This window comes from Syngnathus acus, chromosome 12 (genome assembly GCF_901709675.1).
Source record: "Syngnathus acus chromosome 12, fSynAcu1.2, whole genome shotgun sequence".
NCBI lineage: Eukaryota > Metazoa > Chordata > Actinopteri > Syngnathiformes > Syngnathidae > Syngnathus > Syngnathus acus.
In genome coordinates this window covers 4,792,994-4,806,029 of record NC_051097.1, presented here as the reverse complement: position 1 = coordinate 4,806,029, position 13,036 = coordinate 4,792,994, and the positions used below count along the sequence as shown (strand labels likewise).

Genomic DNA, 13,036 nt, shown 5'->3' with positions numbered 1-13,036 from the left:
TTCTGTTTCTCTCGTGTCTCTACCACCCTGTGACATGTTTTAGAGTGTTTTTAATGGCTCTCTCTTAAACGGCTTCATTGTCCCTCGCAGTGCCAGATGGTCTAAATCCAGTGTCACTTGCAGCCTGAGCTGGGATGTAAACAGTTATGAGGGCTAACAAATCTTGTTTATCTCGAAATGAGGAAGAAATATTTGTATTATGCTAAAAAAAAAAAGTAGAGAAGAAGAAGACAAGAGGAGTGATTACATGATACATGCCGCAAACAAGTCTTTTCATAAAATAAGTAATAAGCCTTTATTGCTTTTTCCTTATCTTTTCTGCACATCTGTCCGGTCATATGAACAAACCACTCCCTGCCCGGCAGGGGCAAGACAACACTTTTTCCTCTTGCTCAGACAAGATAAAAAACATTCATTCAAAGGACACCCTTCCTACCTGGCGAGTGGAAGTCGTCCCAAGTTTTACAGTCCGCTAAAAGGTCATGAAAAGCGCTCGGCACGTCCCCATTCAAGTGCCCTACTTCCTTCTCTGTCAAAGTGAGCGTGGAGGTTCGGCTGTAGCTGCGTGCGATTGTGTCAGTGTGGGCTCCTCAGAGAGAGGAGAGGATGGAGAGAAGAGGATGAGGAGGAGGGGGAGCAAGGAATTAGAGGGAGGGGAGAGCGTGTGCCTGCGAGGCAAAGAAGGTGGACTCTTGAGTCTTGGTAACGAGAAGAGACAGTTGAGCACCGAGTAGAGAATGCGTGTGCGTTGTTTTTTATGTTTGGATGCCAACTGGTCTATAATGAACTCAACAGACGCATCCCTAAGGACCGTATCATTACATCCATTGGAGGATTCTTTATCTATCATCAATGTTTATTAGCCTTACATTACCAGCGCTGGTATTTTATTTTTATCAGCAGCAAGGTTGCATTGTTTTACTGGGATATATAAAGGGCCAATTAAGAAAAAGTGAATTCAATTTGAGTTCCTTGCATTCTTGTAGTAAATGTCAATAACTTACTGAAATTAAAAGAGTAGGCATTAAATAATTCATCCATCCAATTTCCATCCATCCATCTGTTCATCCATCAGTCCATCCATCCATCCATATGTCAACTGTTCACAAAATGTTAATCTTACAGTAATAAAGTAGAATAATAGATTTAGCTCAGAATTTGGTGCAAAATAAATGTGATGTAGAAGTTATTTTAAGAAAATTAAGTCATATCTTTTGAGAATAGTCAGAATATTGTGAGACCCTAACATTTTTGTACAATGTGGTGAGAAGTTATAAAGTCCTCCTAGTTTTACAAGAATTTTCAGGAAAAAGCCACAGTAACCAAGTCATAATCTCATGAAAATGAATTAACTTAAACTTGTGTCCTACCAAAGAAGCCAGAATGAGAATATTTGTAGTTTTGCAAGAATAAAGTCGGATTATAAACGGAAAAATGCATAATCTTAAGCGAATACTTCATTTTTCCTGAATAAGATCACAAGAAAGAATAAAACTGTAATACTCACAATAATAAAAATAATATTGTCATATATTAAATTATGCAGGACAAATGCAAATTATTGTGAATCGTCACAATATTTTGGGAAAAATATATCCATCAAGGATAATGGTAATAATGGCAATATTGTAATATGACTATAACCATAAACCAGATGAGTATGATGACTTGATTGCTTTTCTGTTACATAAAAGCATGTTACAATACAGTCTAGTAAACGTCTCCTTCTTCCTCAAGCTGTCATCTGAGCCATGGTCCATATGCATTGCGCAACTATTTATGGAAATGTCTGTAACCTATAATTGCACTGAGTCATAGGTTGCCACCATATACTTGACACGAATGAGCCATTCTGCTCCAATGTAAACAAAGCAGCAATCATCAACAGTGCTTTTCAAATAATAAGCTATAAGTTAGTTTTTGAAATATAGGAGACATATAAGAGTCAAGAGTGAACCACTACACTACCAATAGCCATATTTCCTGCATATGGCACAATTTCGCAATATTCACAATTTATACACTCAGAAATTAACGAATTGAAATCTAGTTTTCTATTAGTTGCATTATTATTTTTTTTGTAGAAGGAAAAAAAACCTCACAGGAACAAGCGCTCCTTCTGTGTCCAGTGACTCTGCACTTGTAATTTTCACTCACAATTATTTATCAGGGCAAACAACGACAATAACACTGACAAGTACTAAATGAACGCATGATCCAGAAAGGAGCAACAAAAACCTAAGAAGCTGAAACGCATTGATCTCTTAAAAAAAAAAAAGTTGCAGCTTTCACACACATTATAGTCCCATTCACTGGAATAACAGTTTTATCATCGTTACACCGACACAGAAGGTAAGACATTACCTTCGACACAGGCATCTGGGCGCACAGTTGGCTGACGTGCAAAGGAGATACACACACACACACACACTGATGTGCAGTTAATCCAGCGTCCCTGTTGTGTGCATGCTGTCCTTTTCTGATGTGCTTTTTGTCTTGTTGGGTTGTCCGGCTCAGGCGTGGGGATCGGTACCAATGTGTGCACAAGCGATAGTGAGAGAGCGAGACGGTGCGGTAAAGCTTGGTGTGTGTGGGGGGGGTCCGTGAAGGACGGAGCAGAGGAAATGAATAAAAGAAGAACAGATGAGGCTGAGGTGAGCGGGGGATGCTTAAGCATCTTGTAAACACAACGAGAGTGAAGGTTATTAAAAGATCAAATGCTCAAAGTAACTCTCCCGAGAGCAAAGCATCCAAGTGTCCTTGCCTCAGTCACCCTGTCTCCCTGTCGGCGAGCTATTTTTAGAAGTTGCAAATCAAAACCGTGAATCAAAACTCACCGAAGAGCAGGATGTTACGCGCGCCCACGAGAAACACATGTTGTCAAGAGTGAGACCCCGACCCGAGGGTGAGGCACGCAAGCTCTCCATCAGACCTTATCTAATCGTATCATGTGCTTGCATACAACGGGCTATTTTAAATTCGTCAATTACACAGTGCATGCTTTTGTTGCCCGCAAAGTCAGACTGAAAGACATCTGATGCCATAAAAGTGATTATTGTTATTAAATTGTTTTTTTCTTCCAGCACGTTGCACTGTCCTGTGAATTATTGTCAACATGTTTTTGATGACAGGGGAACTGCTAATGTGCAAACACATGAGCTTGAAGAACACAGTCGACCAGTTTGTTCAGGTTAAAAAAAGTGAGGTTTTTTTTCAGCTCCCAGAATTAATGGAATAGATTAAATAGATATGCTTCAAGGTCAAACTATTGCCAAGAACCTCATCAACTGTACATGTGTTTTAAAGTAGCATTCTAAAATTGTTAAAAAGTGTTAAAGAAATAAAAAAAGAAATTAACTGTCATTGGGTTGTAAGAAATAGTTAACCAGAATTAAAATGAAGTAAAGTAAAACTACTCACACGAGTAGAGGCATGGCATTTAAAAAATTAAGGAGGGTCAAAAAAACTGTCCAATTTAAAACAATCCAAGCAAAAGTGACTCACTAAAATGTTTGAATACGTCTAAAATCAAATTTTAAATATGATCAAAGATAACCTGTTCTAGGGGCAAACTGTAGCTACTATAACACCTCTGTCAATATTAGAACATTCAAATATTTGAAACTTCCGAGAGTTATACAAGTGCAAAAAGAAGTCAAACACTGCAAAGTAAAAACACATTAATATAAAATTACTCTTCCTCTGATGATGCCTGACAGAGGCCTAGCTAGTTTTAGGAAAACTAAAATATTATCCAATTTAAAAAAGGTCAAATCTGTTAACATGTTTTAAAAATCTAAAATGTTCTATGGTTACCATCACACTTTTTATCCATACTATCCCTGGCAGCCTCTTTTCCCAAAAACAACCAAAGGGGAAAAAAGTTGAAGTCTCACAAGATTTGCTGAAGTCTGGTATGAAATGCTGACCTTCTTACGCAACGTATTTGTATTTAAATGTTACGTTCTACTGAACTAGCACAAATTCAATTATTCCAGCTCAACAGCATGTTTGGCACGGCTTCATGTTTTTCCAGGGTGAAGAATGCATGTAATTAGAATTGAAAGTGGACCGATCTTGTGCTCAGCAACGCCCTCTCGGGGTCGAGCCCGCACGTCCCCGCTCCGAACCCACTCGGCTCGGTTACACAACACACTTAAAGTCGAGCTAAAATAAAGTTAAACGCCAGCCCACCGAAGGGAGGCCATTAATGTTTAAAGACGGTCGGGGGAATTAATCCACTGCTGGGTAACATAACATTGCTGTCCTGGGTTTTCTGTGTGCGTGCGTGTGTGTGTGTGCACGAGCATATTTAGGAAAAGCTAAACAGGACGAGAGACTAAGTGGGCCAAACGAGCAGGGAGAAGATGTCTGAGGAGATACTGTATGCGCTCCAAGCAATAGGAGGTGAACAAGAGACAAAACATTGAGGGATAATTTTGTCAATTACAAAATAAACTTCCAGTATATGTAACCACTGACATGTTCTTGCTAGGACAGAAACACATCGAGTTTGGTCTCACCTACAAGCTGAATTCATAACAATGGGTTACATATAAACCTTGAGCTAATTTCAGATGATTTGTATTCAGATGATTTGTATTCCTGTTTTGATTTTTAATTACTGTTATTAGTTTATTTAGCAGATCTGCCAGGAGTCACTGGTGCGGCAGAATGAATTGGATTGAAGCATTTAATCATGCCGCACAAACTGCTTCTTCCTTTGGGCCCTATTTTGGTAGGCAGCCCCTGTGTTCGGCGTAAAAATGGGTGCATCATCATTTTGGTGTCTGGGCAAGTCTAGTATAGCATGTTTGTGGATTTCATAGGTGATGCGGCTGCTGCGTGTCATGGCACATTTTGCAAAAAGGTGACAAAAAGTAGACTAAATTTTAGACTACCTAAAAGCATGTCTAAGTTGTGGCGCAGGTGACACATATGAATAATTTCATGCCAAATAGTTTTGCATTATTGTTTTCATGAAATAAGTTATCTAATATATGTATAATATATATAATATAAATCTAATATATGTATAAGTTTGTATTCATTGCTCATCATATTTGTATCTAAAACATACGTTTTGTTTGTATGTAATCTTTTCATACTTTTATGTTTGTATTTTTTATACAGATTTTGCCTTTTTATAGTACTTATGCAGTTCTCAACTCATCTTGTATCCCCACTGCATAAACATTATCGCGGTGTGAGGACTCTGGGGAGAAGAGCGGACTGCTTTCTCGAACATTTGTCTTCTTAATGAGCGCCATAAAACAAAAGTGGCCACGCCAGTATATAAACAACTCTGATGGATTGAATGCAAAATGAGAAAAGTTCTGCACTGCTGCTTCAGTGAACAAATGCTTTCGTCTTTTTTTTTTTGTAATGGCCAACTTATGAAGTCAAACTCAATAGTATGTAGTAGGACAAGAGTTGACCAGTTTGTTTGGATTTTAAACCTGGTTTTATTCTGATAAAAATCTTAAATACAAATGATCTATTCTCAGTTAAACCAATGGAAAGACCTACATAAAATGAAAAGCAAATTTTTTGAAGTAGCATTTTAACATTCCGTCACAAAAGTGGAACCTCAAGATAACCATCATAAAGTAAAATCAAAATAAAATCAAACTACCCTCCAAAATTTTTTTTGGGGTGATGTTTACCATTTCTCAATTAATATATATTCCAAGAGAGATGGAACATCTCGTCACACCATATAATCATGCAGTGTTATTATAGTTGCAAAGAAATGTGCATTCAAGTATTAACATGAAAGGATTTTTTTTTTTGCAGCAGCCGTTCCTCAGCAAAAATGTAAATCTAAACCTTGCATCCCCAAAAATAACATGCAGAGGGGGAAAGACGAGTGACGCTAAGCCAAATGCAATTCACCCATGTCTAATTAAAGACAATGAGCAGGAATGTGTGTCTGCAGGAGGGAGGCAAAAGACACTAAGAGGCATGCAAATTACATATTTATTGAGTAGAACAGATGTTTCGAGGGGTTTAATTATTATTTATGTTTCTATCTAATGAATAGCGGCACAAAGCCAAACAGAGGACCCCTGTAGTAAGCAGCAGCAGAAGCACACCTCAACAAAAATATATGAATTAATCGGGATGATGTAAATAGGAATTTGGTTAATTTTCAGAATAGTAATCATATAAATATTCAAAATTATAATAAACTCCCCTTATCCGGTTATATATAGTATGCACAGAGACACTTCAGAGCCGTCAAGATAAGAAGTGTTAAGTTACATCCATGGAAATCCTCTCTCAAGCATTACTCAATACAGATTTAAGTTTCATATATTACTAATGCGAAGGCTCCTCACGCCAGTTATTGATGACAACAACCACCTTGCAAAATGAAAATTAACAGAATGAGTGGAAGGCGGTCTCCAAGTGTCACAGCGACCAACTTTCCTCATTCATGAGTGGAGATAGTCTTGCAGTTCATTATAAACCTATTTTACACTCCAGTGAGTCACACCTGCTCTGAATTTAAAAGGAATAAAAGGTGGTGTTTTGACTCATTAGGAATCAAGTCTGCTCTGTTCACACCCACACCGGCGCAAACACACATTTTTAAATATGTTCTACAAAAATAGTAAAAGAATTCCACCCATATGTACTGTTAGATTTCACTTTGTACTAGAGTTGCACAGGGCATTCAAAAGGATCCACACATTTCTGGCAAGTCGGTAGAATTTTACAACAAAAACCAACGGCAGATGACCCCATGGAGTGGACACAGAGGCTTTCTCCCTCTGATTGTGCATGTGAATTGCACAGTGCTAAAGTTGACAGAACATCAAACAATTTGCCCCTAAGGTAGTGAGTACAAAAGCAATCAAAAGTGAACTAATTTGCAGAGCTGTTCAATATGATTAAGCAAACAGTTCCTCGCCCTGGGGACACTACACATTTAGATCAAATGAGATGTTTCAGGAAGAAAGAGGAGAGAATAATCAAAATGAATGATTGTATATGAGAACGGGCATATGATTATAACTATAAACCAATATCTCACTTGGGTAGTGAGGCTTCAAATGATCAATAAAATATTTATTCTTATAAACACATAATATTGTGTATAAATTTTGTTGTGCATTTTGGTTTTGTTTATGTGACAAGGACAGTGTACATCAATTAACATTTCTGTAGATTCACCAGACTTACAAACACTAATGCTGGTTTTTTTTCCCCTCAAAGCATCATTTGGTGAATGTTATTTTCACACCGACGTGCTCGGCCAATAACGTGCGATCCAAACAAAGTTAAAAGGAGGGAAACACTTCTAATATCGGAGAGCAGATGGCTAAAGTGTGTGAAGAAGGCTGCACGTCGTATGAGCTGGCGCATCCAAACGGATGTATGTTTAGCAGAGGAAGCAAAGGTGAAGTTAACGGAAATTGAATGAGCAAATCAATGGACATTGTCGACTGTTTACATGGCGTCGTAGTGTGCTATAAGACATTTTTAGGGGTACAAAGGTACCAATCTAATTTCACTTAATTTGTTGGAAAATAATTATTAATTATAATATAATTATAACTAAGTATCTTTGTTCACTCATGGCTTCCTGCGAGTATGTCAATGTTGTGTTGAATCAAACAAGACTAGATTTTAGATTTATAAAGTCGACTGAGAGATTATTTGTGTACAGTAGTCATAGTTTTTGTGACATTTTATTTTGTTGTGAGATATAAACCGGGTGCCTCTGCACAATTAAGGTTGAGAAACACAGCAATAGGCCACCTGTCAATATATGATCGATTTACACAGCTTAACATGTTTGCCTGGCTGCCAAGCACACGCTTTGTGCGCTGTTTGTGTTTGTGATTCCCAGCTTGTTGGACCTAAATGAGCCCCTTTTTGGGGAAAAGAACATGAACAGCCCCTGAGCCCCATTAGGTCGTCTACCAAATTTTCAAACACTCCAAACTGGACTCGCCTTGGAAGGAAAAGTAAGTAGCGCCTGTTTCTACATCCACCACTCTACCAAGATAAATAATACTCGTATACATAATAATAATGGTGATAATAATAATAATAATAATAATAAAATAATAATAATATGTATTCATGAGGGCTTTTCTGAGCAGTATGCTATTTATAGGAGTTCAGAACTATTTGCACCTCACGGGAATAAGGTTACAGTGTTCAGTGACAAAGCAGACCAGAGGTGCACGCTCCTCTCTTTCATGTGTTAATAATGTGAAGCGATTCATGATTTGCGTTAACCACCTCTGTGATAAGTGCCCCCATTGTATCAACTGATGAAAATCATTTGTGGTGAAAGGAGGCGTGAGCACTGGGAATGTAACGCAATTTGATTATCAGTAAGTGAAACTGTTCTGCGTTTTACCAAGTAAACTAAACCAAAGAAAATCTCGAGACAGTGGCTTGTGCTCACATTATATGCCCGAGGATGTCAGATATTGTTTGTACAAAGACGCCATCAGCTGATGCAGTTTCAGCTAATTTAGCCAAAGATGAATTTGATATGACTTCAAGTAGAGATGGAAGCGCAAAGCACTATACTTTGTAGTACAAAGGAAGAATTAAATGACAAGTAGCTTTTCATCCACCGAGAGCAGAAATCCTCGATTAAAAGTCATAGAGGTCTAGTTCTGGTCAATCCTTTCAAGTCGAGCTATAAAATGCACAATATATTTCACTACCTAATACTTTTACACTATATTTTTTCATGCATAATGTTATGATAAGTACCATATTTCATCTGTTGTCAAGGGCAATTGTTTTTCTAACTTTCCACATGGCACTACTAAGTGCGTTTTTAGGGGTCATGTTCGGAGCTTCTAGAATACATACTGCACATTTTCAGCGGGAGAATGAATTGTGATTCCAAGTAGACCATTGCCAAAGTTATACTTCTGGATAAAAGTTAGTGGTTTTAAAAAAAAAAAAAAAAAGGAAAAAAAATGCTGATTTAAGTCACAAATGATGACTAACCCCTGACAAATTTAACCTCTATTCATTCAATACATCCAAAATAGTTTGGAAATAAGACAGAATGTCAAGATGTTCCTCTAGTCCAACCCTTTTTCTTCACTGTTTTCTTTGAAGCCAACATCACATTTCCACCTTCTTCTTTTTTCACCACTTACTGTACCTGCCTCACACGCACCCAATTACTCCACTCACAAAGCTGCTTTGCATATGATTTGCTGAGGAATTATAATGCATGTGATTGGTTGGTGTATTTTCTGCTTGCATATATTAACTACCTCAGGTTAGACTGCAAACATCGGTGCAAACCATCTAATACTAATGAGATTGCACGGGAGCGGATTTGGACTGCAGTCTACCGATTGTGGACCTTTGGCCTAAAGAGGAAACACCACAGCTCGGGTCAAATCCGAGAAAAGAAAAAGACAGGAAAGAAGCAAAACAAGAAGATGAACGCAGGCCGCGTCACTCATTAAGATAACATGTGAATGAGCGTGTGCATGCAAATATATGCACACGCAGATGTTCAGATCTTCAGGCCCGAAATGAGTGGGGAGACCACTCATTGGACGTGCCAACGAGGGTTCAGCCAGGAGTGTCCATACCTGGTCAAAATGTTGAACGGCGGGCTCCCTCCTCTGAAGCTGGAGCTGCTTGTCGATGTTGTCCTTGAGGCACTGGCACACGCGATGCTTCTGCTCGGACGAGTACGCTTCCAGGCTGAGCAGGCAGTCGCACTTCTGAGGGTGGAGGGACAAAGAGAGAGAGACGATGGCGAGAGGTGAGCAACAAGACGGGCGGAGGAATAAGATGGCATGCGACTTTGAAATAACCAATCTTGGGAATTCAATCTGTCTCAGCATTTAAGTCAAAATTGACTGACTGTATTTTATAGCTGCTATCAAAGTGAGTTGGTGGGGTAAGATTAAGGACTGGAACAAAAAAATTTGGTAATTCTGTATTCACACCAGAGTGCAAATATTTTACATTAATAAAGAAGCAACTTAGAAAAATCTAGTTAATTCTTAGCAAAACAATACCCCGGAAGTTTGACAATTCCAACTGTCATCATGCATAACGTCACGTGAGACTTCAATTTGGCCAACCATCATTCATTCTGGGCGTAGTTTGCTTTTTCTTTGTCTTTTTTGAGGGTTTCTCATTATTGAAAAACAAGCAGCGTCAACGACATGAGAATAAGCATAGACATAAGCTTTTGTTTATCTTTTCATGTGCCAGTTGAGAATGTTGAGGTGCAAGTTTGACTCGCTAACTGCAAACTGCTAACTGTTATTGCTTATTTCATATCCCATCGTATTCCCATTTGGGCTCACTTTTTATGACACAGCAGCTTGGGTAGAATCTTTGGCAAAATGTGCAAGCATTAGTGAAATTAGATCATGGCCGGAGCGCACTTGAAACAGAATTTGATATGTGGGACCAACAAATCAATAAAGCTCTGCTGGGAAAATGCATGAATCTACGTATTTGACAATCAGTGGTCAAGACAGGGGAGCTGGTGGTCTGAGAGCTTTTCATCCACAAGGGTTTCAATTCTCTTGTGGTTGACATCATGAAACATGTATTGGCTTAAAATGAAATCTGTAATGATGTCATGGCTTCATTTTGCTTCCACCATGCTACCAAAAGTGCCATTTAGCTTCGGTTTACAGCACATTGGAAATGCCTTGCAGGCAGCGCAATCTCTCTTTAAGTACGGGCCTTAATGGGAACAATGTCAAACAGAAGAAGACACAGACTGTTTAAAAGTTGTTATTTATTTGTGGACATGTCCCCTCAGTGTTCCGCTTCTGGCAAAAACATTAGAGTCTCGACATTTTTGGATATAAGTTGGGATATAAATAGCACGGATCTTTGTTGTTCCAATTTGTGCAAGCCCTCTTGAGATCAACTTCAGGGTTATATCTCCACGCTCACTGCCCCGCTTAGTAGAAAATCACAATGCCTTTGCTTTATTTTCATGTTCCCCCGACAACATGGGAATCATCCCGTCCTGCCTGGTTGCTCCCTGTCTTTTTCAATCATCCTCAATGTCTCATCTAAGAGGTTATTCACAAAGTGGAACACAGCGGGCAAAATCCACAAAAAGAATATGACTGCATGAAAACAAAAAGATCTTTTGTGGAGGTCAAACGTGTTAAAACAGACAACAGAAAGCAAAGCATTTATGATATTATAGCAACGTGATGAATTAGCGGCGTCGGCAAAGCAGACAGAGATCAGTGTCAATGTTCTATGAAATCCATCACTGAGAGCCAGTTTAAGACTGTCATGGCACACAGGAGGCTGGTAAATGCGGATCACCCACGCAAGCACATGTACTGTATGGCAGATTCATCACTTCTTGGATGTCAGGTTGCTAATAAAACCTTGAACTGATACGTTATGATGTCATCAAATGAGATTAGAACTACGAGAGAAGGGCTTTGCAGGGAGATCGCCAATTATAATAAAAAAAAACAGTTCTCAGGAGCAAGTATTTGATGCACATGCACCAGTTGCTATATATTGTTAATCACAGCAATAGATTGATTGAATTCGAATGGTGGCTGTAGTTCAGTGCCCAGCTCCTTGTTCGTAACCCCAGCACCAGTCTGAGCGCTCCGCATGAGAAGCTAATGGGTCAAAATCCAATGAATGGTCGCTGGTAGCTGCCATAGAGGTTCTAAAAATAAAGGCAGCATAATCAGATTGATGAAAGTCCTGCCTGTTTGAGGGCCTTCTCCCGAGCCATCTGGCGGATGAGTTTTCAGCATGTCACTGGCGCTCACCTAGCATGAGTCAGCGCTGATTAGCATGCTTTTGCTCTCCTATAAACATTTAGGTCACAAATAAGACAGCTGTACGGTGTTTGATATTATGTCAGTTGTGTGCCTTCAAGAAACGCTTGTTAAATGCCCTTGTTTGCTTTCTTGACAACAGCCGGAGGAGTCGATCGATACCAATTTCAGTCTTGGTGGTAAACAGGCCGAGCCGTAGCCAGAAACTGATACACTGCAAGTCAAAACTGTTTTCAACCTAATTTTTAGTTGGCTGAAATGGGCTTGCTTTTAAGACTTGAAGAACATCTTTAAATAAGGAGATATCGTCAGTGTGTGACAAAATGTGGGCGTGAAATCAGCAGACTCTTCCGAAATTAATAAAAAAAGAAATAAGAAGAAAGCCGTTTAAGAGGCTGCAAACGCACCAGCAACAACATTAAAGGACATTCATAGATCTTTGCCAAGTCCAGGCTATGTCCTCCAAGCAATAACCATCTACTGTGCCACGAAGGTTTGTCTGCTAATTTTAAACATCTTAAGAGCTTTGGAAATGTGTTAGCTATGGTAAATTAAAAGCATACAAATCATTTGAATGGCATGCACTGTAAAAATTTGGTTAAAAAGATAACTGAACAAAGTTTTTGTTTGTTTTTAAACCTGTTTTGTTCTGCTGCTGGGCCATGCAGAATGAGGATCTATATACAATTTTACGCCAGAACAATTTTTCTGTGCAACAGTGGAGTTTCATATTCTACCACTAGTTATTTGTATTATGATGGCTATTTATTAAAAATTGCAGTTAAACAAAACACTGCTTCAATGTTACATTGGAGTCGAATTTATACAGGACAGGAAGGAAAGGACAACAAAGGATAGGACAATTTAAGGCCATGACAGTACAGGACAGGCCAGGCCATGACAGGCCAGGCCAGGACAGGCCATGACAGGACAGGACAGGACAGGACAGGACAGGCCAGGCCAGGCCATGACAGGCCAGGGCAGGGCAAGGCAGGGCAGGGCAGGGCAGGGCAGGGCAGGGCAGGCCAGGCCAGGCCAGGCCAGGACAGGACAGGACAGGACAGGACAGGGCAGGGCAGGGCAGGGCAGGGCAGGGCAGGACAGGACCGGACAGGACCGGACAGGGACAAGAGTCGTGTATTGTAATTAGGGCGTGACCTCACACCAAACACTCTACTTGGTATGTGTCTATTGGTACATGCTAGTGAATTGACCCCATCCCACATACACAAAATATGTTCAAAGAGGGCTGG

At 39.5% G+C, this 13,036-nt stretch overlaps 1 protein-coding gene across 7 annotated transcripts in view; it reads right to left on the bottom strand.

Moving 5' to 3' along the window:
• Nucleotides 1-13,036, bottom strand: part of rgs3a (regulator of G protein signaling 3a) — an 85,151-nt gene that overhangs the window by 34,602 nt on the left and 37,513 nt on the right. For 5 of the 7 annotated variants that reach the window (XM_037265928.1, XM_037265930.1, XM_037265931.1 and 2 more), the window contains one exon: nucleotides 9,588-9,722. In XM_037265928.1, the coding sequence (XP_037121823.1) occupies nucleotides 9,588-9,722 (135 nt within the window). Of the gene's footprint in view, nucleotides 1-436; nucleotides 625-2,364; nucleotides 2,542-9,587; nucleotides 9,723-13,036 lie in introns of those variants that run through there. The other 2 variants (XM_037265933.1, XM_037265934.1) reach the window with 2 other exon arrangements.